At 37.3% G+C, this 26,427-nt stretch overlaps 1 protein-coding gene and 1 pseudogene across 8 annotated transcripts in view; both read right to left on the reverse strand.

The window, feature by feature from the left end:
* Positions 1–26,427, reverse strand: part of ANKRD28 (ankyrin repeat domain 28) — a 207,647-nt gene that overhangs the window by 54,272 nt on the left and 126,948 nt on the right. For all 8 annotated transcript variants that reach the window (XR_008381942.1, XM_053600596.1, XM_053600599.1 and 5 more), the window contains 5 exons: positions 16,630–16,772; positions 13,239–13,451; positions 6,945–7,023; positions 5,298–5,412; positions 3,041–3,123 (listed from right to left, as the gene is read on the reverse strand). Coding sequence is in view for 7 of the 8 variants with exons in the window: in XM_053600596.1 (XP_053456571.1) it covers positions 3,041–3,123; positions 5,298–5,412; positions 6,945–7,023; positions 13,239–13,451; positions 16,630–16,772 (633 nt within the window). In the remaining variant the exon portion in view is untranslated. The remainder of the gene's footprint in view (positions 1–3,040; positions 3,124–5,297; positions 5,413–6,944; positions 7,024–13,238; positions 13,452–16,629; positions 16,773–26,427) is intronic.
* On the reverse strand, positions 872–2,420 carry LOC128592604 (60S ribosomal protein L21-like; annotated as a pseudogene).

The following is a 26,427-nucleotide window of genomic DNA, read 5'->3' on the forward strand; positions in this document are numbered from 1 at the left end:
AGCTATACGGGGTTTTTTCCGGTTCCATACAAAACGCAGAATCATTTTTTCCAAATCTTGAAAGTACGATGTTGGTATTTTGATAGGAATGGCATTGAATAGGTAGATTGCTTTGGGAAGTATAGACATTTTAACAATGTTGATTCTTCCCATCCATGAGCATGGTATGTTCTTCCATTTGTTAATATCCTCTGCTATTTCCTTTCTGAGGAGTTCATAGTTTTCTTTATAGAGGTCCTTCACCTCCTTCGTTAGGTATATTCCTAGGTATTTCATTTTCTTTGAGACTATGGTGAAGGGAGTTGTGTCCTTAATTAGCTTCTCATCTTGACTGTTATTGGTGTACACAAAGGCTACTGACTTGTGGACATTGATTTTATATCCTGAAACATTACTGTATTTTTTGATGACTTCTAGGAGTCTTGTGGTTAAGTCTTTGGGGTTCTCTAAGTATAAGATCATGTCGTCAGCAAAGAGGGAGAGTTTGACCTCCTCTGCTCCCATTTGGATGCCCTTTATTTCCTTGTCTTGCCTAATTGTATTGGCTAGAACTTCCTGCACTATGTTGAATAGTAAAGGTGACAGAGGACAACCTTGTCTGGTTCCAGTTCTAAGAGGAAAAGCTTTGAGTTTTACTCCATTCAGTAAAATATTGGCTGTGGGTTTGTCATAGATAGCTTCAATCAGTTTTAGAAATGTGCCACCTATGCCTATACTCTTCAGTGTTCTAATTAGAAAAGGATGCTGTATTTTATCAAATGCTTTTTCTGCATCTATTGAGAGGATCATGTGATCTTTATTTTTGCCTCTGTTAATATGGTGGATAACGTTTATGGACTTGCGTATGTTAAACCAGCCTTGCATCCCTGGGATAACTGCTAACAGCTTTAAAATTGATTGTAATGATGGTTAACGCATCCCCATGAATAAAATACATTAAATTATATACCTTAAATGAGTAAATTGTATGGTTGTGAATTATATCTCTGTAAAGCTATTTTTAGAAAAGCCTTAGGTGCTTTATTACCTGTGAATATTATTACCATTCAGAAGAGATGTTAGTGTTTCTTTCATGGAAAATAGGTTAAATGAATACTTATAGGCACACACATACTTCTAAAAAAATCGAAACAGAATTAACTCACTTTAAAATATCATTTAAAAAAGCTCAGAAGTCTCTATTTCACATCTGTTTACTGGAGACAGGGTCTCACTGTTGCCTGAGCTGGAGTGCAATGGGTCAAAGTTCACTGCAACCTCTAAGTCTTGGGCTCAAGTGATCTGCCTGTCTCAGACTCTCAAGTAACTAGGACTACAGGCTTACCACACCAGCTAACATTTTTTTTTTTTTTTTAAGGACACATTAAAATTTGCTTTAATACTTCTTTGGGGGGAAAAAAATATCACACTTTTAGTGAATGAACAAGAAACATTTTTACGCTATTATTTTTATCTACCATGCCATGAATTCATAGGGAAGAGGTTCCAGTAGCTCAGGGAGGCACCTTGCCATTGAATATGACAAAGTGTTGATTGACTTTTGAATTCATGGGAAATAGGTTCCAGCACCTTGTATCACTGTTACATGGGGTCTGTTGGTTATCCTGTGTGCTATGCTGCACACCTATTATGCCATTAGCTCATGGGGAATTAATAGGTTCTTGCACCTAAAAACATGGGTCCACTGGTACTTCTGTGTGCTAGGTTATATGCTTACTATGCCATGAATTCATGGGGAATGCGTTCTACGAGCTCAGGCTCCTTTCCGTTGGTTCTCACAAAGTGGGCTTCTCTGGGTGGAGCAGGCTGGAGCTTCAGTTGAACCCAGGTACCTTTCTCTTTGGCTTCCTTCTTTTTCTGATCATTTTCCTTCACATGTTTCAGGAAGCTGTCTCAGCTTGTAGAGTGCTTAATATGCTCAATACAAACATTAATCCTCTTGACAAGGATCTTGCCCTTAACTTGTTTGTTTACAACAATGCCAACAGCATGCTGGGTAATATTGTAGACTCTTCAGTTTTGCCATGGTAACATTTGTGTGGCATGCCTTTTTGAACAGTATCCATTCCCTTGATGTCTACAATATCACCTTTCTTGTAGATTCGCATATATGTGGCCAAAGAAACAACTCCATGTTTTTGAAAAGGCCTAAAGAACATGTATCAGGTGCCTCTCCTCTTTCCCTCTGTGTTTGCCCATTTTGGTGAATTACTGGAAGATGGCATCTCCGGCCAAAAGGAAGTCCAGCTAACATTTTAAAGTTTACTTTTTGTAGAGACAGAGTTGCCGTATATTGCTCAAGCTGGTCTCCAACTCCTGGCTTCAAGCAAACCTTCCTTGGCCTCCCAAAAGCCCAGATGTGAGCTAGTACACACAGTCTATCTCCCTCTATAATATTAATTTTCACTGGAACGTTCTCATAATTTTTTCAACAAATGTGTTAATATAAAAAAATCTGTTCAACTTTCTTAACACTCTGGGAAACAGAATATTATTTATAATCAATTATTATTATTGTATATTTAGCAATTTTATATAACTCAATTTTATATACTCAATTAAGGATTGGTTTTATAGCAATATTTACTGAAATTAATCCTGTTGTTTCAAAGCAACTATGATTAATTTATATTTTATATTTATACAGTACCTAATTTATATAGTAATTAGATACTGTCTAAATAATTTCATAAACCTAGAAGAAATTTAGAATGGCTCTTAAAAGGAAGCTCACAGCAGTAAGAAATACAAATAAAGATATGGTGCTTCCATACATAAAAGACAATTCAAGTAGACTAACATTCAACAAACAAAACTGACAGGGGAGGAAATGACTAGAAAAAGAAAACATTTCTCAGAGCCAAAAAGAAAACAAGAGTCTTAAAATTAAAGGACTCAAATCTTCTAAGAAGGGTTAATGAATGATCCATACTTGGAATCATCTTTATATAATTTGGAAAAAGTAGGATAAAGAGATTATCTTAAAATTTGGGGGAAGATAAAAACAAGAAGACAAACTGGTTTGAAATGTTCCACTCACCTGAAGATAGAAGTTTTCTACAGCAATCTGAAAAACCACTTAAGGCTGCCAAGTGGAGGGGAAACATTCCATGTATGCCGCGCCTTCATTACAACACACACAAAAAACATAGCCATTTAAATAAATTACAAAGAGATCAGTTAAGCAAAAGTTAATTAGCTGAGTCAAAATCTCTAAAATTTTAGAAAGTCATTTGGCCAAATGTTGAAGGTGGGTATAACTTATTACCCAACTATTTTTCTCCTAAAAAAGGGTTTTAAAACCTTAGCATTCTTGCTATCATGGACTTTGTTGGCAGTAAGTGGGGAAGAAGAGGCTATCCTGTGCATGTAGGCTTCTCTGGGCCACACATTAAAACACAAACACTAAAGAAAGCTAATGAGCAAAAAAAAAAAAAAAAAGTCCCCATTTAGAAAGTCTTTTCAAATTTGTCAAGCAGGTCCCAAGTTTGTGATCATTAATATACAAAATGTACATATCTAAGTAATAAAACATCTTTTGCTATTTTTTATTATAATGGGCAACATAAAACTAGTGGGATATTTGATATTGTATTTGAGAAACTACTGTATCAATATCTGATCCATGGAAGTAGTTGGAATTCTCAGTGATTTCTCAATGTGCTCATTGGATATTTTGGTTCTAATTTTACTTTTCTTTTTTTTTCCAGACAGAGTCTCACTATGTCACCCTGGATACAGTGTTGTGACATCACAGCAACCTCAAACTCCTGGGCTTAAGCGATTCTCTTGTCTCAGCCTCCCAAGTAGTTGGGACTACAGGTGCCCGCCACAACACCCGGCTATTTTTATTCTTGTTATGGTTATCATTGTTGTTTAGCAGGCCTGGGCTGGGTTTGAACCCACCAGCTCTGGTGTATACAGTCAGCGCCCTAACCACTGAGCTACAAGTGCCCAGTTTCTAATTTTACTCTTAATGTGCTTTATTCTTGAAGATAGTTGATGCCAAATGCAGGTGCTCTCAAAGTGATGACATGAATGAGGCATGATTGTGAGGTGAAGGATATTTGCTTCTGGGAGGATAAGACCTATAAAAGTCCAGTAAAAGACATGATCTGTTTATTTTATGTGACACTGCAACAAATGTTGTTATATACAAAGTTTATGCTCAAGAATCTAGCAATCATGTTCCATTAAAAAAGAAAAAGCTCATAATGTTTTCTCTGTGGGTTTATGATTCTTCAGACTCTACCCACACTAGATATCAGTAAACACCTTCCTCTCCAGATTATGGCAACCAAAAATGTCTCTGGACATTTGCTTGGGAAGCGAAATTCACTACCACATCACCCAGCAATTAAAAACCATTCCCATAAAGCGACATGATTAAGAATGTTTATTACAGTAATTATTACATAGTAGTGAAAAACTGGAAGCAACTTATAGTCGCAAGAAAAATGAATAAATTGTGAAATCTTTACATATTAAACAATATATTAAATTCTATAAAATGAATAAAGAGCCTCTTGTAGAGATATGAAAAAGAATCAAATTTTAGTAGCATACTGTTTATAGACAGAAAAGAAGTTTTAAAACTTGTTAATGAATACATATAAATAGGATACCAGTATAAAAACATACATAGTAATGATAAACTTCTAATTTTAGTAGGGTTATTTACTTTTGCAGAGCACATGCAGAAGAACCCATCTTTCAAACAAAATTTTACATAAAAACTTTAATATATAAAATAAAAATGAATTGTTCTGACCAAAGTAGGGGGGTGCAAAAAATCTTTTGTAGTATCAACCAAGGAATCCCCAATCTCTGCACAGCACAGTCTGAAAACCATTATCTACAGATAGTATTTGGATGGGAGGGGAAAAAAATAGATTTGGTACGTACAAATACTTTTCTGGGTGCTTTAAGTATTTCTATATTAAAAATAAACAGATCACAAAATCCATAACTCTGCTCAAAATAATTGGGAAAGAACTGGAGTAAAACACATAAACAATACTGGCTTACCAAATAAAATCATATTTAAACATGGTAATCTCCTACATAGTCAATACCAAAAAAAGGTAAGTAAAACATTCCAAGCCAAATCTTATTTGGGGAAAAGGGAAAAATGTAAATAAAATTATTTTTTAAAAAGATAAGGAAAAAGTTCAAGCAATTAATACAATATTGATGACAAAACCCACATTTGCACTCGAAATACCTAAAAAAGGGTAGTTTGCTTCCTTTTGTGCTTCCCTGTGACAACTATCAACACCTCCCTAAGTACTACTTACTTTGCAGTGTCAGCACCACTTGTAATAAGAGTGTTGATTAGCAGCTCATGGCCGTATCGTGCTGCTATGTGCAAAGGGGTGTTTCCATTCTTATCCTCACAGTCGATTACAGCTCCTGTGACAAAGGACTGTCAGATACTGCACTATGTAAAAATTAGGTTAAATCTATTGCATGGAAAGTAATATAAAAAGTTTTCAAGTACAAACTAATGAATATAGCAATTCTAACAGACTTTGTTCACAGCATATTTATTTATTGAGCCTGGTATTGGAGTTAAGATTTTAAAGTAATTCTGTGAATTAAGCATAAGATTTTAATAGATTTTTAAACTGATAAAAAGGTTCTGGGGTCCAATAAGTTTGGAAATCACTGTATTAAGATAAAATTAAATACATTCTTTAGAGCAAGACTTTTCAGTGCTTTTATGTGCAAACTGTGCCATCAAGAATGCAAGCTGTGCTTCAAAAATGATTTGCTGATGAACCTATTTCCACTTTTCCCTGCAAAATCATAGCACCTATTATTTTGAGGACTATTAAAAAAAGTTTCTTGGGCTTGGCAACTGTGGCTCAGTGTCTAGGGCGCCAGCTACATACACCAGAGCTGGCAGGTCCAAATCCAGCGCGGGCCTGCCAAATAACAATGATGACTACAACCAAAAAAAAAAAAAAAAACAAAATAGCCGGGCGTTGTGGTAGGTGCCTGTATAGTCCCAGCTACTTGGGAGACTGAGGCAAGAGAATTGCTTAAGCCCAAGGGTAGCACTCTACCCAGGGCAACGTAGTGAAATTCTGTCTCAAAGAAACAAACAAACAAACAAAACCAGTTTCTTGGAATATGGTGTGAGAAACAATAATTTAAAGTAACACACCTACAAATTCTTTTGAGTTAAAAGTTTAGATTGTTTAGTATAATTCAAATACAAGACACAGTGGCTCGTGCCTGTAATCCTTGCACTCTGGGAGGCTGAGGTGGGTAGATTGCTTGAGCTCAGGAGTTCCAGAACAGCCTGAGCAAGAGTGAGACCCCATTTCTACTAAAAATAAAAATAAACTTGCTAGGTGTTGTGGCAAGTGCCTATAGTCCTAGCTACTGAGGAGGCTGAGGCAAGAGGATCACTTGAACCTAAGAGTTTGAGGTTACCATGAGCTATGACACTATAATACTCTACCCAGGGCAACAAAGTGAGATTCTGTCTCAAAAAATAAATAAAGAAAGAAAGAAAAAAAAAAAGAAAGAAAGAAAAAAATCAAACACAAAAGAATACAAATTCAAAAATTAAAATCATGAAGTTCAAAATATTTAAAGGGGAAAATGCTAAATGCATATACAGAGTATATACATTAACATTCAATACAAATTATGATAGAAAGGCAGTTGTCTATTTAGCAATATTAAAGTCCACACTAAATTCTGAAGAAATAATATTTATAATACAAGGGAAACAAAACAAAATTAAATGAAAACCAAATTATGAAAGATACAGACACATGCCATTTTATATTAATATTCGATTTTCATACAATCTGAAATCATATATTAAAAATAGACTGCTTTAATAATTCCTCAATACCATTCTTTTGGTGGATTTTTTTTTTTTTAACTACATTTAAGAAAAAAAAAAAAAAAACAGAAATACTTTTTACCACTCTGGATAATGGTTTGTGATCTGGAGAATCTACCGTGGAGGGCAGTCATGTGCAGCGGGGTTTTCCCATCTTTACTCTGAAATAAACCAAAAATTTTTAAATCACTCTGTTATATCTATAATATGCAATCCTTGGTTTTATTTTGAATATCTTCTTGCATCTTTATTTTCTACAGCTATTACACAGAAGCATTAAATTTAATTGAAGCATACGGAGGTAAAAGAACTGTTTAAAAACTAGTTTTTGGAGCATATATATCATACAGCACAAAAATATTAAGAATTCTATGTCTATAAACCAGGAGTAAAATGGTCAGGATATGCTTCCCAAGTTCAAGACTCAAAATTTCACACTGCTTTAAAGCTTTAATTCTAAGAAATCCTGAATCATTCCTCAACCAACGAAAAAGTGAGTATTCAAATGAACGTCAGCCACTGGAGTTCACTTAAAAAAACATATGTACCATCTGCAACTACTTGTAATACATACTGTCAGCTATTTCCTTAAATCTCTCAAAATAATAAATCAGACTGGCTATGCATGTGTATATTCCACGTGGAAATTCTACGGGAACTTTAAATATGAATTTAATAAAGACACTTAATGAGGCCGAGTATGGTGGCTCACCGAGTTTGAGACCAGCCTGAGCTATAGCCAGACCCTGCCTCTAAAAACAGCCAGGTGTTGTGGCAAGCACTGTTATCCCAGCTACTCCATAGGCTGAGGCAAGAGAATCCCTTGAGCCCAGGAGTCTGAGATTGCTGTGAGCTATGGTGCCACGGCACTCTGCTGGTGTCGATAAAGTGAGACTCTGCCTTAAAAAAAAAAAAAAAAAAGACCCCTAAGTTAGGTGCTATCTTTTCCTCTGATTTAGGTAATGTCTTTTCTTCCTTAAAATCTTTTTTTTTTTTTTTTAAACTTCTTTTTTTTTTTTTTTTTTTTCTATTTTTGGCCGGGGCTGGGTTTGAACCCGCCACCTCTGGCATATGGGACCGGCGCCCTACTCCTTGAGCCACAGGCGCCACCCCTTCCTTAAAATCTTTTAATAAAAACATAACACGTGACAAACACAAAGGAAAGAAACTGTTTTGAAGATCCTAATCTCATAGCAATATTCATGATGGTGTCTGTAATAAGACAAGTGATCTAAGTCTATACTAACATTATACGATGCAGATATCCTTAAGAAATCCTTACATTATTATGATACTGGAGTATAAGCAACTCAGAAATACCTACTCAGGTATTTGATTCCATGAACTTATTTGAATTGATTCCATACATTTATTTGAATTTATCAAGCAAATAAACCATACAATCGATAAGTGATTTTCTTTGGAGACAGTGTAAAAAAGGGAGATAAGGGAGAGAGAATGCATACATATGTGGGTTTTAGAGTCAGAATAACCTGAGCGTGGATCTCACTTCTGCCACTTACCATAAGAAAGATTTTGGACAAGTTGCCTAACTACTTAGCGCCTGTGTTTCCTTAACAGAAAATAATTTCACCTATACTTCATAGATTTGTTGTACAGAATAAATACCCTAGTAATTATTATAACATTTTTATTTTAATCATGTTTTTTTCACGTGCCAGTTGTTTTTTTTTTCAACCAGAAAACAAAACAAAAAGCACGAAAGCATTTTTAACAAAAGTATTCTGGCTTCATCTTTTCAAAATGTTCCCTATATGGACAAATCCTGAGTTTTAATGTTAATCTCTTGCCTATAGACATTTTTTACAGACAAAAAAAATACAAACAAAGACTTGTAATAAGACTTTGAGCCAGTATGGTGGCTCACTCCTGTAATCCAAGCACTCTGAGAGGCTGAGGCCACAGGACCTCTTGAGGCCAGGAGTTCTAGATTAGCCTGAACAAGAGGGAGACCTTCTCTCACAAAAAATAGAAAAGTCAGTCAGGCGAGGTGGTGTATACCTCTAGTACTAGATACTCTCAGGATGCTATGGTAGTAGGATAATTTGACAGAGTCTTGCTATGTGCCCAGGCTGGACCTGAACTATTAAGCTCAGGGGATACTCCCACCTCAGCTTCCTGGGTAGCTGGGACTGTGCCATTGTGATCAGTTAATGTCCTTTAATATAAGCCAAGAGGTGGCACTATAATATGCTGACTTTCTATATGCTAATCAAAAAAAGTAAATATGCAAAAGAAAAATATTCAGATTACTAACTTGAAAAGTCTGTCTTAAGACATGTTAGGAAAGGGGAAGGCAAGATTATTTTTCTCTGAATTAGAGCAACATTGCACAGGTTTTTTTTTTTTTTTTTTTTGAGACAGAGTCTCACTATGTCGCTCTTGGAAGAGTGCTGTGGCATCACGGCTCACAGCAACCTCCAACTCTTGGGCTTAAGCGATTCTCTTGCCTCAGCCTCCCAAGTAGCTGGGACTACAGGCGCCCACCACAACGCCTGGCTATTTTTTGTTGCAGTTGTCATTGTTGTTTAGCTGGCCTGGGCCGGGATCAAACCCGCCACCCTCGGTGTATGTAACCAGCACTGTTAACTACTGTACTACAGGTGCTGAGTTTGTATAGAGTTTTTAATCTAATTAGGACTTTTGAACAAGAAAACAGAAAAATCTACAAAAATTCTAAGAGATGGTTTCACAAGTGACCAAAACCAGTAATATGCATCACATTTCACAATATTTTTTAGGTTTAAATTTTAAATCAAGTATTTGGTGTACTTGCTTAGCTGACCAAAATCTATTCTTCAAGAAAAGAGTGGGTGAGGAAAGGTATGCATGTAAGTAAAGAAATAAATGCAGTAAGGATCATGTTAAACCACACCTATAATTGCCTTTCAAACCCGATTCATTTTATCTCTACTACTCTGCAGGACAACTAATTTAAAAGCTTAGAAACTGAACTATTACAACTTTAATTCACACCCCAATTCTCAATCATAACATGATCAAAGTCAGAAACAACAAAATGGAAAATGTGACAGAAGGAAAAGATTAATCACGGAGGAACAAAGAGATAGTTTGATAAGAACATGGACCATGAAGGTTAGCAAATTTAAACCTTTGTAACATAGGGTAAGTGTCAAGGACCATCTGTCAATCAATAAAATAATAAACAGCAGTTTGACAAATATAGGAAATACAAGTGTCAGAAAGGAATGAACATACATTCTTCCTGGTTCACACAACTATCAACAATTTTTATACAATTTAAGAGCTGGAAGGGACCTTAGAAATTGTCAAAATGGATAACATGTTGCAATGGAAGTCAGCAATAAAATAAAAAAAAAGCAATAAAATAATAAAAAAACTGCATATAAATAAGAGGTCATACCTTATTAGGTGTGATTAAAGCAACTTTCATGAACTCTATATTGAAACCAACATCATAAGCTGTTGTTTTCAAATCTACTTAATCATATCTACCCCTTTGCTAAGAAATTCCCTTGTTATTTATGAAATATACCAATAAATTTTACAAACTAAGAAGGTAACTTCAAATAGGATTATTCACCGGTCTGAGCCTTTTACTCTAAGTGAGTCTCTTCTCAATTCTAAATTTCAAAAGAAAATATAGGGCAGGGAGCACGGCAGGTGGATTGCTTAAGCTCAAGAGTTCAAGACAAGCCAGACCAACATCAAGACCCTGTCTTTAAAAACAGCCAGGCATTGTGGTGGGTGACTATTTTTCCAGCTACTCAGGAGGCTGAGGCAAGGGGACTGCCTGGAGCCCAAGAGTTTGAGGTTGCTGTGAGCTATGACACCACAACACTCTACCATGCAAGAAAGTGAGTGAGACTATCTCCAAAAAAAAAAAAAAAGAAGAAAGAAAAGAAAAAAGAAAGAAAACATAGGCTTAAAAGTGATTGTAGTGGTAACTATGTAGACACTGACACAAGTGACTCATTAAGTTACACTAAACATTCATGCCTAAATGGCAGTGTGCAAAATAGGAAGCCTAATCTCTATGCTATATTAACACCACTGCACTCTGGCCATGGCCACATAACAAGACCCCAAAACAAATAAATAAGAATTTATCTCAACATTCCTCAAAAGCAAAGGATCACATTTTTTTTTCAATTTCTATGAGACCTGTTTAAGATAAAATGGCTGTAGTTAAAAACATCTTTGTCTTTTAAATATACTGTAACATAAAAATAACGAAAGCAGCCCGGCACGTGGCTCCTGCCTGTAATCCTAGCACTCTGGGAAGCCAAGGCAAGTGGATTGCCTGAGCTTACAGGTTTGAGACCAGCCTGAGCAAGAGTGAGAACCCATTTCTAAAAATAGCCAGGCAGGGCGGCACCTGTGGCTCAGTGAGTAGGGCGCCGGCCTCATATGCCGAGGGTGGCGGGTTCAAACTGGGCCCGGGCCAAACTGCAACAAAAAAAAAAGATAGCCGGGCGTTGTGGCGGGTGCCTGTAGTCCCAGCTGCTAGGGAGGCTGAGGCAAGAGAATCGCCTAAGCCCAGGAGTTGGAGGTTGCTGTGAGCTGTGTGATGCCACGGCACTCTACCCAGGGCAACAAAGTGAGACTCTGTCTCTACAAAAAATAAAAAAATAAAAATAGGCAATGTGGTGGGCACCTGTAGTCCCAGCTACTTGGGAGGCTGAGGCTAGAAGATCACTTGAGCCCAAGAGTTTGAGGTTGCTGTGAGCTATGACATCAAGTACTCTACTGAGGGTAACAAAGTGAGACTCTGTCTCAAAGAAAAAAAAAAAAAAAAAAAGGAGGCTTATCCATATCATCAGCTATTACACATTTTTCAGTGCTGTTTTTAATAGTATACATACTAAAGTATTCAGATGTGACAGGTACATCTGAATACCTTATAAAGCATCAGTTCAATCATTGGTGTCCAGCTAACAAAAAAGCATCAAATAATTGGATAATTGAGTGGGTGGTGAATGAGTAGATGGATATATGATAAATGGCCAATAGTAAAATATTAGTGGTAGAATCCAGGTGGTATGTATATGGGTGTTCATTCTGAGTCTTTTGTTAAATTTTAGAAAAAATAAAGTATCAGTGTGTTACCCGGAATAGTTACATAGAATAGGTGCTTTTTGTTTTTTTTTTTTTTTTTTTGGTCACACTTTCTAGAGTAAGCATTTGGATTTTAGAAATATATGAAAATTCTGGAGCCAAAATAAATGCGCTTTCACTGTGTAATTCCATGAGAAAGCACAAGCAATTAATATTTTGAGGCCTGGTGAGCTGGATTATGCCTTTAATCCTAGCATTTGGAGAGGCTGAGGCAGGAAAATCATTTGAGGTGAGGAGTTAGAGACCAGCCTATGCAACAGCAGTAGTAAAGTAGCATCATCATATCATCATAGCTCACTGCAGCCTCCAGCTCCTGGGCTCAAGCAAGCCTCCTGCCTCAGCCTCCCAAATAGGTGGAACCATAGGCATGTATCACCATGCCCAGCTAACTTTTCTTTCCTTTTTGTTAAGATATGGGGTCTTATCTTAACAAAGATAAGTTGAAGTTGCTCAGGCTGGTCTCCAATTCCTCACCTTAAGTGATCCTCCCACGTAACCATAAACTTTTCAACATTTGTGTAGTATTTTTTTCCTCCTTCTGAGAGAAAATTTATACACCATGAAGCCTATGAATCTTTTTTTTTCTTCTTCCCAGAGTCTTGCTCTGTCACCCAGGCTGAGTGCAGTGGCACCATCATAATAGCTCACTTCAACCCCCAACTCCCAGGCTCAAGCGATCATCCTGCTTCAGTCTCCCAAGGAGCTAGGACTACAGGCATGTACCACCACTGCTGGCTAAATTTTACAAATTTTTTGTAGAGACGTGTCTCACTATATTGCCAAAGCTGATCTCAACCTCCTGGGCTCAAGTGATCCATCCCTCTCAGCCTTCCCAAGTGCTGGGATTATAGGTGTGAGCCACCATGCCTGGTCACAATCTTAAATGGACTCCTTGACAAGTGCTTACCTATATAATACAAAGTCTTCCAAAATACAAAGCATTACCCTTACCTCATAAAGTTTCTTCATGCTTCTTTCCCAGTTGATCCCTCCTCCCAGAGGCGACCACTATTCTTATTTTTCTCAACTATAGATTCTGGAACCTCATATAAGTGGAATTTCATCTGTTCCAGAACCTTGTATAAATGGAAAGAGTGTATATACTTTTGTGTAAGACTTTCCATTCAGCATCTTTTTAAGATTTATCTGTTGTTTTGAGTTAGCGGTTCCTTTTTATTGCTAAATGGTATTTACTACCAACATTCTTTTAAACAGTGAAATACTAAATAAAATTTGGATTCTGAGTGTTTCATACCTTTGTATTGACATCGGCCCCATTGCCAACTAGAAGCTCTAAACATAATGCTCCATGTGTTGATGCAGCAGCAAAGTGCAAAGGAGTAAATCCTTTTTCATTCTTTTGATTTACAATAGCACCACAGTCTATAAGTTCATTCACTACAACATCTTGTCCATTATAGCAGGCTACATGAAGAGGTGTATTTCCATAGGCATTTGGTTCATTCATCTATTTAAAGGAAAAAAATGTGAATGTAAAAGTAATCTCCCTAATTATCATTGCTGTCAGCTATTTTAGCAACCTTACGATTACAATGGAATTATTAAAGTGAGAAACAGAGACAGGGATAAATACAGTCAAGGCTTATAATTCTAAGGTTCATTGAACATTAACAAGCATTTTGGTGCTAAATAGATTTAGCACCAAATTACACTCAAGGGCTATATATAATATCTACATAATGATGAAACTGAATAATACTAAAAGAAATATTTTAGGAAAATGTAAACTAAAATAAATTTCAAAAGCCTTCTAATTAACAGATTAAGTATAGAATTAATTCTAAGACTCAAAAGATAAACACAAACTGAAGATTCTAAGATACATTTGTAACAGTATGCATCTTTTTAGGTTTTTCACTTTGCAGTGACAACACTGAAGTTAGTAATGAAGTATAGATGAGGATTTTAAAAATGAATGGCATGTTCTTCTACTTATTTATTTATTTATTGAGACAGAGTCTTACTTTGTCGCCCTCAGTAGAGTGCTGTAGCGTCATAGCTCAGAGCAACCTCCAGCTCTTGGGCTTAGGCGATTCTCTTACCCCAGCCTCCAAAGTAGCTGGGACTACAGGTGCCCGCCACAACACCCAGCTATTTTTTTGTTGCAGTTTGGCCAGGGTGGGGTTCGAACCTGCCACCCTCAGTATATGGGGCTGGTGCCCTACTCACTATGCCACAGGTGCAACCTACTTATTTTTATTTTTGCTACCAACCTGGGCTGTATTGATATTTTCTAGCTTCATATGGTGAAATTTTATCACAAGGTGAAAGAATGTGCTCGCGAATAAGAATAATTTATGCAACTCAGTGGGTTTTTTCTCTTTCTGTTCCTAATAAACTAAGGTAATACTTTAAAGTTTACATGATTTACTTGTAGTAAAGAATCTGATTCAAAGAGAGGTCTGGACTTAGCCCTTGGCTTCAGAGCGGTATCTATGTTATACCTGATGCTAGTGTTCTTGTTTAAGGTAAAGGTTAACCATACCAGATACATGTATAAACCAATGATGTGATATAGGGAGGGGATTTTGGGTCATGAGCTACCTGTATCTGGAGACTAAAATCAACCACATGAGCAATCAATCATGTCTATGTAGTAGAACCCCCATGAAACAATGAAGCTCAGGTAAACATTCTTAGAAATATGTTGTCCATGTTGTCACACACTGATGTTGAGAGAGTAATATATCCTGTCTCTATGAGAAGGAGAAAAGGGCAACTTCATGTTTAGAACATTCCTGGACACTAAGTGTCTCTCTTCCTTTGGCTGATCTTAATTTGTATCCTTCCCTATCATAAACTGTAATTGTGAGTATACAGCTTTTAGTGAGCTTAGGGAGTTCTTCCAGACAAACCTGAAAGTAGCTTTTAGAGCCCTTTATCTAAAACTTATAGCTGGTCATTGGCCTTGTGTTGAAACTCTGCCACATAACCTCATTCTTGGGCCCAACTTATCACAACTTTAACATTTTCTGGGATCACTGGTAACAGACATCTGAGGAAGTAACTTTGTTCTTTAACTTTAATCAAAGTACCAGATTTTGTCACCAGAAGCTAGAAGAAAGACATGGAATAGATTCTGAGTTTCCAGAAGGAACCAAACTGGAAGACACCTTTTTTGGAACTTCCATACTATAGAATTTTGAGAGATTAAATTTCTGTTGGTTTAAGTCCCACATACTGCCCAGTTTGTGGTAATTTGTTATCAGATCCTTAGAAAACTAAAAAGAAAAAATCACACAACTGGAGTCCACATGTCACTCAAGGGCTGTATGTTCAATTATTTCAAAGAATATACTGTTACCAGAGTTTACAAATGTTAGTTTACTGTCAGAAAATAAGTTTTAAGAATTGCATTGGAATCAACTTGAGTCAATGATGAGAAACAAGTCTGCCTCATTTATTATATCAGGGATTTTTCAGGGTATTATGTTAACTCTTTTTGAAACAGACACAGGAATTATAGAGTTGAAATGAAAATTGCACTGTACAAAATCCTACATAACATGCATACAGATTTGTGCAACTCCCCCCCACCTTTTTTTGGAGACAGAGTCTCATGCTTGTTGCCCTCAGTAGAGCACCGTGGCGTCACAGCTCACAGCAACCTCAAACTCTCAGGCTTAAGTGATTCTCTTGCTTCAGCCTCCCAAGTAGGGGGGACTACAGGTGCCTGTCACAATGCCTGGCTTTTTTTTTTTTTTTTTTGTAGTTATCATTGTTGTTTAGCAGGCCCTGACCGGGTTCAAACCTGTCAGCCCCCAGGTGGGTGGGCACCCTAACCACTGGGTGCCGAGCCAGTGCAACTTCTTATGAACTCCACGTGTTCAATAATTACTAGCTTGTTTTAGGCAGAGTATTTTATATGTTTCTTACATCAAGAGCCCATCTGCCTCTACAGCTGTTACGTATTGTTTGTCCAACAAGGCATCACCTACTTTATCTTAGTTTTTTGCAACTGTTCCCTTTTAGCAGAACTTTACCCTTTCTTTTAATTTGGTTTTTAGAAGAATCAATCAGTTTGTTAGCACTGTACCTAAAATAAGAGTGAATATGCTAAGAGTAACAGTAAAGTACGTGGGTTTGAAATCTCTCAGTATTCATTATCTACCTTCATTAAGGAATCAAATATATCCAGACAAAGCAGCATCTCTTTTTAACTGAAGAGAATTCTATGGTAAGGAACACTTACACCTGGTAGAGAAAAAGCCTTGTTTTCCGGCCTAGCTCTTGCCAATCTCTCATAATGTGAACTGCTGCAGTCATTTAAAGAGAATATTAGAATAACTAGGCAAATAACCTAAGTGTCTAATGAATGTGTATCTGATCTGCTATTTCCCTCAGGTGAAATGGAACTCTATAGGGCCTGGAAAGTGATGAACAAGGAAGACTGACAATCATTCACCCTCAAAAGGCATTTACTTCAACATAATTTGAGTATTTATATGTCCTGCTCATTAATCAGTTCATTAGATAATAAGTAAAGGACTATAGATACCTAGTTAAAAGATAAAAACATTATTGTATAAAATCACCTTTTAAACGTGAAATAATGTCAGTCTACAACAGAATAAGAAAAACATAAAATGCTCCATTATTTTATTCTGTTCAATCTATACACCTACATCAACTCCAAGATCTAAAAGGTACTTGACTACGCTGATCATTCCACTAGAGGCCGCTGCATGAAGAGGTGTGTAAGACTTCTTATCCTTGCACGTCACTTCAGCTCCATGTGCCACAAGTAATTTCACTACTTCAATGTGACCTAAAAATGTGTTTTCACAGAAAAAATTAAGAAACAAGCAGATGAAAAATATTAAATATAATACAGAAAATCTTCAAAGAAATTTAGAAATGTTAAATTAACTAGATGATGCACAGCAAGTTACCAATAAATCACATTATAACTTGAGAGAAGACAGAAGAAAAACATAAGAATTCTGGATAATTTTGATAAATGTTGGTAAAAATAATATTAAATACAAAGTTGGCCTCTATGTGCACTGGTTCCGCACCTACAGATTTGAACAATTACAGAATGGAAAATATTTGAAAAGAAAAAACAATTAAAAAATGCCAATTTAAAATGCAGTACAACTATTTATATCACACTAGGTATTAATTGCATGTAATCTAGAGATAATTTAAAGAATATGGGAAGATGTGTATAGTTTACATGCAAATAATACACTATTTTACATAAGGGACTTGAGCACCTACAGATTTTGTTATGGAAGGCACCTTAAAATTAATATCAAGGGATAACTATAATATATTTGATTAATTATTAAATGATAAGCTTGTAATTTTCCTTTTGCCTATATTTCTTTGGTGTTTTTCCCCAAGGTTATTTTAACACATACGTTCTTAAGTTTAGCTTTTTTGTCTAATTCAGGCATATTTTGTTTTGTTGCACTTCACAGATATTTGATTGTGTGGTTTTTGTTTTAAAAATACAAACTGAAGGTTTGTGGCAACCCTGTGTTGAGCAAGTCTATTGACACTATTCTTCAATCAACATGTGCTTACTTTGTGTATCTGTGTCACACTTTGGTAATTTTTCAAACTTTTTCATTATCACTGTATCTGCTATGGTGATTTGTTATCAGTGATCTTTGATCTGTTTTTTAGGTACAATGACTAGCACCTATACAATATGGTGAACTTAATAAATGTTGGGCGTTCAAAGTGCTTTGTTCTCCCATCTGTTTCTCTCCTCTTAGGTCTTCCTATTCACTGAGAAAGAATACTGAAATTAGGCCAATTAATAACCCTACAGTGGCCTTGAAGTGATCAAGTGAAAAACAGTTGCAAGTCTTTTTTTTTTTTTTTTTTTTTTTTTTGCGGTTTTTGGCCAGGGCTGGGTTTGAACCCACCATCTCTGGCATATGGGGCCGGTGCCCTACTCCTTGAGCCACAGGCGCCGCCCAACAGTTGCAAGTCTTTAACTTTAAATCAAAAGCTAGAAACAACCATTAAGGGAGAAAAGTTTACAAAGTTTAGTTAGGAAGACATAGTTAGCCAAATTGAGAATTCAAAGGTAAAGTTCTTGAGGAAAATTAAAAATGCTACTCCAGTGAACACATGAATGATAAAGTTTGAGTGGTCTGGGTAGATCAAATCAGCTGTAATATTCCACCAAAACCTAATCCAGAACAAGGCCTTATCTCTTCAATTCTATAAAGAGTAAGAGAGGTAAGGAGGCTACAGAGGAAAAGTTGGAAGCTAGTAGAGGTTGGTTCATGAGTTTTAAGAAGAAAAGCTGTCCCCATAACATAAAAGTACAAGGTGAAGCAGCAAGTGCTGACGTAGAAGCTGTAAGTTGTCCAGAAGATCTAGCTAAGATCAATGATAAAGGTGGCTGGCTACCCAAAACAACAAATTTTCAGCGCAGACAAGATAGCCTTCTACTGCTGTGGTTCTCAACCTTCCTAACGCTGCAATTCTTTAATTGCAGTTCCTCGTGTTGTTGCTACTTCATAACTGTAATTTGCTACTGTTATGAATTGTAATGTAAATATATGATAGATTGATTCTTAATCCTTTATCTTTAAATAAGAAACAAGAAAAGACAAAACAGGTAAAGAGACTAGTAAATCACAGAATGACGCTAGTGTTACACAAAAAATATGCGAGTGGCTTATGTGATTCTTTTCTAGTCACAGGAATCAAAATAGCAGCAGCAGAACTATAATATTTGGCAGAAAAAAAATGCTCTGAGCTCCCTTGCTGCAATAAGAAGAGTTCTTTCAGCTCTGTTTTTTTTTTTTTTTTTTTTTTTTTTGAGACAGTGTCTCACTTTGTCACCCTTGGGTAGAGTGATCCTCTTGCCTCAGTTTTTCTATTTTTAGTAGAGATGGGGGTCTTGCTTTTTGCTTAAGCTGGTCTCAAACTCGTGAGCTCAAGCAATCCACCTATCTTGGCCTCCCAGAGTACTAGGATTACAGGCATAAGCCACTGTGCCCAGCCTACACTGTTAAGATTTTTAAAGAACATGTATGTCATGTTACAGCAGAAAAGCCTGCATTTTAAGCCTCAAATTCTTTCTATAAAATTACTATTAGGCGGCGGAGCAAGATGGCAGCCGAGTAACAGCTTCCTTGCATCTGGGCACCGTGAGTCTGGGGAGATAGGACTCCAGGCATCTCTGGCTGGTGGGAACTGCCTATCATCACTCCTATGAGGATACAGGGAGTCAGCGAGAGACTTCTGGACCCCAAGAGGAGGACTAAAACAGTGGAAAACCGGCAAGTGGTCGCGTGTGTTCAACCCGTCTAAACCCGCCCACAACTGTAAGTTCAGTAGCAGCGAGACTGCAAACCAGAAAGGCCTTACCTGTGAACTCTTTTGATGTCCTTGGACTTGGCACTGAGTTGAACTGCCTTGGGGAAGGCCTGAGTGGGAGTGCGGAGAACTTTGGCCGTTGTCTAGGGCCCCAGTCTGAGCCGCTGAGCCAGACGGAGCTAATAGTGTTTGGTGGTGGGTCACACGGATCCATTGTCAGTGATCTGCCCCGGCAAGCTCCGCCCTCAGGGTCACAGAGCTAGAAACGGGTGGGAGCTGGTAACCCAGCAACTAAGTAGCCTAAGGGTGGGGTCTGAGCCGCCTTGCAGCCCTAACCCTCAGGGGCAGAGTGAGACCGGTTTTGGCACACTGAGTAAGTGGATAGCCACTTCAGCAGCGATTCCAGCGAGAAAGCTGGGAAAGCTTCTGCTCAGCAAGTTTACAAGTTCAAAGTGCCTTTTAAGTGGGCTGAAGAGAGATTTAGGGTGTCTACCTGCTGGGGTTTGAGAAATCAGCAGCCTCCAGTCGTATTGGAACTGTGACTAACATCCCATACCCCAAAAGACCACGTGTTGCCCAGACAATATTCAACAACATATACAAACTGCTTTGTTTTTGGTTGTGTATTTTTTTTTCTTTTTTTTTTTTTTTTTTTTTTTGTTTGGTTGGGTTTTTTTGTTTGTTTATTTTGACGTTGTTGATGTTCTTTTGTTTCTTAATTTCAATCTTTTCCATACAGATCCCTTTTTCTTTCTCAATTTTTCTAGTTTAATTATAATTTCCCATTGCTGCCTTTTTTAATAACTACAACTTCATTTTTGCTAGTGTTTCTACCGCTATCACTTGGTTTTTCACCCAATTTTATCGCCATAAAGTTTTCTGTTTGCTTGTTTTGGTTTGAGTTATAGCATTTTTGTTTTTCCTCTCTACTTGGTGGAGGTGGGGTACTGTGTCTGACCAGGTTAGCAAAGAGCTGCTGACCTCAAGGGAACCACCCAACTGGGCACCCAACCCCCAGAAGGTGGGGTTTTTTAAGGTTGTGTCAAAGTACCCTACTGTACACCTATATTGCCCTGTCTCCCTCTTTCTGTGCCTCTCTTCTTTTTGTCAATATTCCTTATCCCTACCCCCTCTCCTTTCTCTATCTTTCTTTTTTTCTTATCACTCGGTCCTCCTTTCTTTCATCCCTTTTTTGCTCTTCAACCTTCTCACCTTTCTGGTCCTGTAACCCTTAGTCCACAGGCACGAGAACTTAAAGAGCAAGAGGAAGTGAAAGGAAAATTAGGGCAAGGAAACAGATAAAAGAAATCACTCATGAGGAAGAATCAGCAGAAAACTCCAGGCAACATGAAGAACCAGTCCAGAACAACCCCGCCAAGGGACCATGAGGTAGCTACTGCAGAGGATTCCACCTATACAGAAATGTTAGAAATGACAGAAAGGGAATTTAGAATACACATGTTGAAAACAATGAAAGAAATGATGGAAACAATGAAGGAAACTGCTAATAAAGTGGAAAATAACCAAAAGGAAATCCAAAAACAGAATCAAATCAGAGATGAACGATATGAAGAATATAAAAAGGATATAGCAGAGCTGAAGGAAATGAAACAGTCAATCAGGGAACTTAAAGATGCAATGGAAAGTATCAGCAACAGGTTAGACCATGCAGAAGAAAGAATTTCAGAGGTAGAAGACAAAGTTTTTGAGATAACTCAGATGGTAAAAGAGGCAGAAAAGAAGAGAGAGAAAGCAGAACGTTCACTGTCAGAATTATGGGACTTTATGAAACGTTCCAACATACGAGTTATAGGAATTCCAGAAGGGGAAGAAGAATGCCCCAGAGGAATGGAAGCCATACTAGAGAATATTATAAAAGAAAATTTCCCAAACATCACCAAAGATTCTGACACACTGCTTTCAGAGGGCTATCGGACCCCAGGTCGCCTCAACTCTAACCGAGCTTCTCCAAGACACATTGTGATGAACCTGTCCAAAGTCAAGACAAAAGAAAAGATTCTGCAAGCTGCCAGGAGTAAGCGCCAGTTGACCTACAGGGGCAAATCCATCAGAGTAACCTCAGACTTCTCTAATGAAACTTTCCAAGCAAGAAGACAATGGTCATCTACCTTTAATCTACTTAAACAGAACAATTTTCAGCCCAGAATTCTGTACCCTGCTAAGCTAAGCTTCAAAATTGATGGAGAAATCAAATCATTTACGGATATACAAACATTGAGGAAATTCACCACAACAAGACCAGCTCTACAGGGAATACTTCAACCTGTTCTGCACACTGACCACCACAATGGATCAGCAGCAAAGTAAGAACTCAGAAATCAAAGGACAGAACCTAACCTCCACACTGATGCAAAAGATAAAACTAAGCAATGGACTCTCACCAAATAAGACGAATAGAATACTACCACACTTATCAATTATCTCCATAAATGTTAATGGCTTGAATTCCCCACTGAAGAGACATAGATTGGCTGACTGGATTAAAAAACACAAGCCATCCATTTGCTGTCTGCAAGAAACACACCTGGCTTCAAAAGACAAATTAAAGCTCCGAGTCAAGGGTTGGAAGACAATTTTTCAGGCAAATGGAATTCAGAAGAAAAGAGGAGTTGCAATCTTATTTTCAGATACATGTGGATTTAAAGCAACTAAAGTCAAAAAAGACAAAGATGGTCACTTTATATTGGTCAAGGGAAAACTACAACAAGAAGACATTTCAATTCTAAATATCTATGCACCAAATTTAAATGCTCCCAGATTCTTGAAACAGACCTTACTCAGTCTGAGCAATATGATATCTGATAATACCATCATAACAGGGGACTTTAACACACCTCTTACAGAGCTGGACAGATCCTCTAAACAGAAATTAAACAAAGATATAAGAGATTTAAATGAGACCCTAGAACAACTATGCTTGATAGACGCATATAGAACACTCCACCCCAAAGATAAAGAATATACATTCTTCTCATCACCCCATGGAACATTCTCCAAAATTGATCATATCCTGGGACACAAAACAAATATCAACAGAATCAAAAGAATTGAAATTTTACCTTGTATCTTTTCAGACCATAAGGCACTAAAGGTGGAACTCAACTCTAACAAAAATGCTCGACCCCATCCAAAGGCATGGAAATTAAACAATCTTCTGTTGAATAACAGATGGGTGCAGGAAGAAATCAAACAGGAAATCACTAACTTCCTTAAGCATAACAACAATGAAGACACAAGCTACCAAAACCTGTGGGATACTGCAAAAGCAGTTTTGAGAGGAAAATTCATCGCTTTAGATGCCTACATTCGAAAAACAGACAGAGAGCACATCAACAATCTCACAAGAGACCTTATGGAATTGGAAAAAGAAGAACAATCTAAGCCTAAACTCAGTAGAAGAAAAGAAATCTCCAAAATCAAATCAGAGATCAATGAAATTGAAAACAAAAGAATCATTCAGAAAATTAATGAAACAAGGAGTTGGTTTTTTGAAAAAATAAATAAAATAGATAAACCATTGGCCAGACTAACTAGAAATAGAAAAGTAAAATCTCTAGTAACCTCAATCAGAAATGATAAAGGGGAAATAACAACTGATCCCACAGAGATACAAGAGATCATCTCTGAATACTACCAGAAACTGTATGCCCAAAAATTTGACAATGTGAAGGAAATGGATCAATATTTGGAATCACACCCTCTCCCTAGACTTGGCCAGGAAGAAATAGACCTCCTGAACAGACCAATTTCAAGCACTGAGATCAAAGAAACAATAAAAAAGCTTCCAACTAAAAAATGCCCTGGTCCAGATGGCTTCACTCCAGAATTCTATCAAACCTTCAAGGAAGAGCTTATTCCTGTACTGCAGAAATTATTCCAAAAAATTGAGGAAGAAGGAATCTTCCCCAACACATTCTATGAAGCAAACATCACCCTGATACCAAAACCAGGAAAAGACCCAAACAAAAAGGAGAATTTCAGACCAATCTCACTCATGAATATAGATGGAAAAATTCTCAACAAAATCCTAGCCAATAGATTACAGCTTATCATCAAAAAAGTCATTCATCATGATCAAGCAGGCTTCATCCCAGGGATGCAAGGCTGGTTCAACATACGCAAGTCCATAAACGTTATCCACCATATTAACAGAGGCAAAAATAAAGACCACATGATCCTCTCAATAGATGCAGAAAAAGCATTTGATAAAATCCAGCATCCTTTTCTAATTAGAACACTGAAGAGTATAGGCATAGGTGGCACATTGCTAAAACTGATTGAAGCTATCTATGACAAACCCACAGCCAATATTTTACTGAATGGAGTAAAACTGAAAGCTTTTCCTCTTAGAACTGGAACCAGACAAGGTTGTCCTCTGTCACCTTTACTATTCAACATAGTGCTGGAAGTTCTAGCCAATACAATTAGGCAAGACAAGGAAATAAAGGGAATCCAAATGGGAGCAGAGGAGGTCAAACTCTCCCTCTTTGCTGACGACATGATCTTATACTTAGAGAACCCCAAAGACTCAACCACAAGACTCCTAGAAGTCATCAAAAAATACAGTAATGTTTCAGGATATAAAATCAATGTCCACAAGTCAGTAGCCTTTGTATACACCAATAACAGTCAAGAGGAGAAGCTAATTAAGGACACAACTCCCTTCACCATAGTTTCAAAGAAAATGAAATACCTAGGAATATACCTAACGAAGGAGGTGAAGGACCTCTATAAAGAAAACTATGAACTCCTCAGAAAGGAAATAGCAGAGGATATTAACAAATGGAAGAACATACCATGCTCATGGCTTGGAAGAATCAACATTGTTAAAATGTCTATACTTCCCAAAGCAATCTACCTATTCAATGCCATTCCTATCAAAGTACCTACATCGTACTTTCAAGATTTGGAAAAAATGATTCTGCGTTTTGTATGGAACCGGAAAAAACCCCGTATAGCTAAGGCAGTTCTTAGTAACAAAAATAAAGCTGGGGGCATCAGCATACCAGATTTTAGTCTGTACTACAAAGCCATAGTGCTCAAGACAGCATGGTACTGGCACAAAAACAGAGACATAGACACTTGGAATCGAATTGAACACCAAGAAATGAAACTAACATCTTACAACCACCTAATCTTCGATAAACCAAACAAGAACTTACCTTGGGGGAAAGACTCCCTATTCAATAAATGGTGTTGGGAGAACTGGATGTCTGCGTGTAAAAGACTGAAACTGGACCCACACCTTTCCCCACTCACAAAAATTGATTCAAGATGGATAAAGGACTTAAATTTAAGGCACGAAACAATAAAAATCCTCAAAGAAAGCATAGGAAAAACACTGGAAGATATTGGCCTGGGGGAAGACTTCATGAAGAAGACTGCCGTGGCAATTGCAACAACAACAAAAATAAACAAATGGGACTTCATTAAACTGAAAAGCTTCTGTACAGCTAAGGTGACGATAACCAAAGCAAAGAGACAACCCACACAATGGGAAAGGATATTTGCATATTTTCAATCAGACAAAAGCTTGATAACCAGGATCTATAGAGAACTCAAATTAATCCACATGAAAAAAGCCAACAATCCCTTATATCAATGGGCAAGAGACATGAATAGAACTTTCTCTAAAGACGACAGACGAATGGCTAACAAACACATGAAAAAATGTTCATCATCTCTATATATTAGAGAAATGCAAATCAAAACATCCCTGAGATACCATCTAACCCCAGAGAGAATGGCCCACATCACAAAATCTCAAAACTGCAGATGCTGGCGTGGATGTGGAGAGAAGGGAACACTTTTACACTGCTGGTGGGACTGCAAACTAGTACAACCTTTCTGGAAGGAAGTATGGAGAAACCTCAAAGCACTCAACCTAGACCTCCCATTCGATCCTGCAATCCCATTACTGGGCATCTACCCAGAAGGAAAAAAATCCTTTTATCATAAGGACACTTGTACTAGACTGTTTATTGCAGCTCAATTTACAATCGCCAAAATGTGGAAACAGCCTAAATGCCCACCAACCCAGGAATGGATTAACAAGCTGTGGTATATGTATACCATGGAATACTATTCAGCCATCAAAAAAAATGGAGACTTTACATCCTTCGTATTAACCTGGATGGAAGTGGAAGACATTATTCTTAGTAAAGCATCACAAGAATGGAGAAGCATGAATCCTATGTACTCAATCTTGATATGAGGACAATTAATGACAATTAAGGTTATGGGGGGGGGAAGCAGAAAGAGGGATGGAGGGAGGGGGGTGGGGCCTTAGTGTATGTCACACTTTATGGGGGCAAGACATGATTGCAAGAGGGACTTTACCTAACAATTGCAATCAGTGTAACTGGCTTATTGTACCCTCAATGAATCCCCAACAATAAAAAAAAAAAAAAGAAAAAAAAAAAAAAAAATTACTATTAGGCTTCTTAATGTATTTTTATAACTTCTACCTTAATATTTCCATAGAAACAAGGTGGGTATGAGAATGGGCTTTTTGTAAATAACAATCCTAAATTATGTATCCTAGGCTTATGTGTGCAATGTCTCTCCCTCTATTGGTAAACAGTTTCAAACAGCTTTTATTAGATTATGAAATGCGATTTTGAATCAAAAGTGCAGTTTATTGTATCTCAAGCAAAAAGCAATATAATTAATCAAATTATGTACCTAAATTATTGACAGTTTTCTCATCTTAATGGTAGCTTATTTATGCCAGCAGTGAAGAAGCCTGAAGAACAAGTGGAGATGAAATCATGAAAGGCATTTCCTACCTTCTACAGTGGAGAAATATTTTTCTTTGCAGTAAGTGGCCCAAAGCCTGAAATAAGTGGTAATCAATTGGTGTAAAGTCTGGTGAATATTGTGAATGACAGAGTTTCCAAGTCCACCTTCTGTAGTTTGCGCAGCACTGTCTGTACAACCTGTGGTCAAGCACTGCCTTGTAAGAAACTAGTCTGTCTCTACTGACCAGCTATCAATTGTTGGCTAATTATCAGATAACTGACCAATTATCGGCTGCTTAATTGCTAGCATCCTCATCATATTCTCCAAGTGCTTATGGCAGACATCCACTGTAATCCACTGATGAGGTTTCATGA

Source organism: Nycticebus coucang, chromosome 8 (assembly GCF_027406575.1).
Source record: "Nycticebus coucang isolate mNycCou1 chromosome 8, mNycCou1.pri, whole genome shotgun sequence".
Classification (NCBI taxonomy): domain Eukaryota; kingdom Metazoa; phylum Chordata; class Mammalia; order Primates; family Lorisidae; genus Nycticebus; species Nycticebus coucang.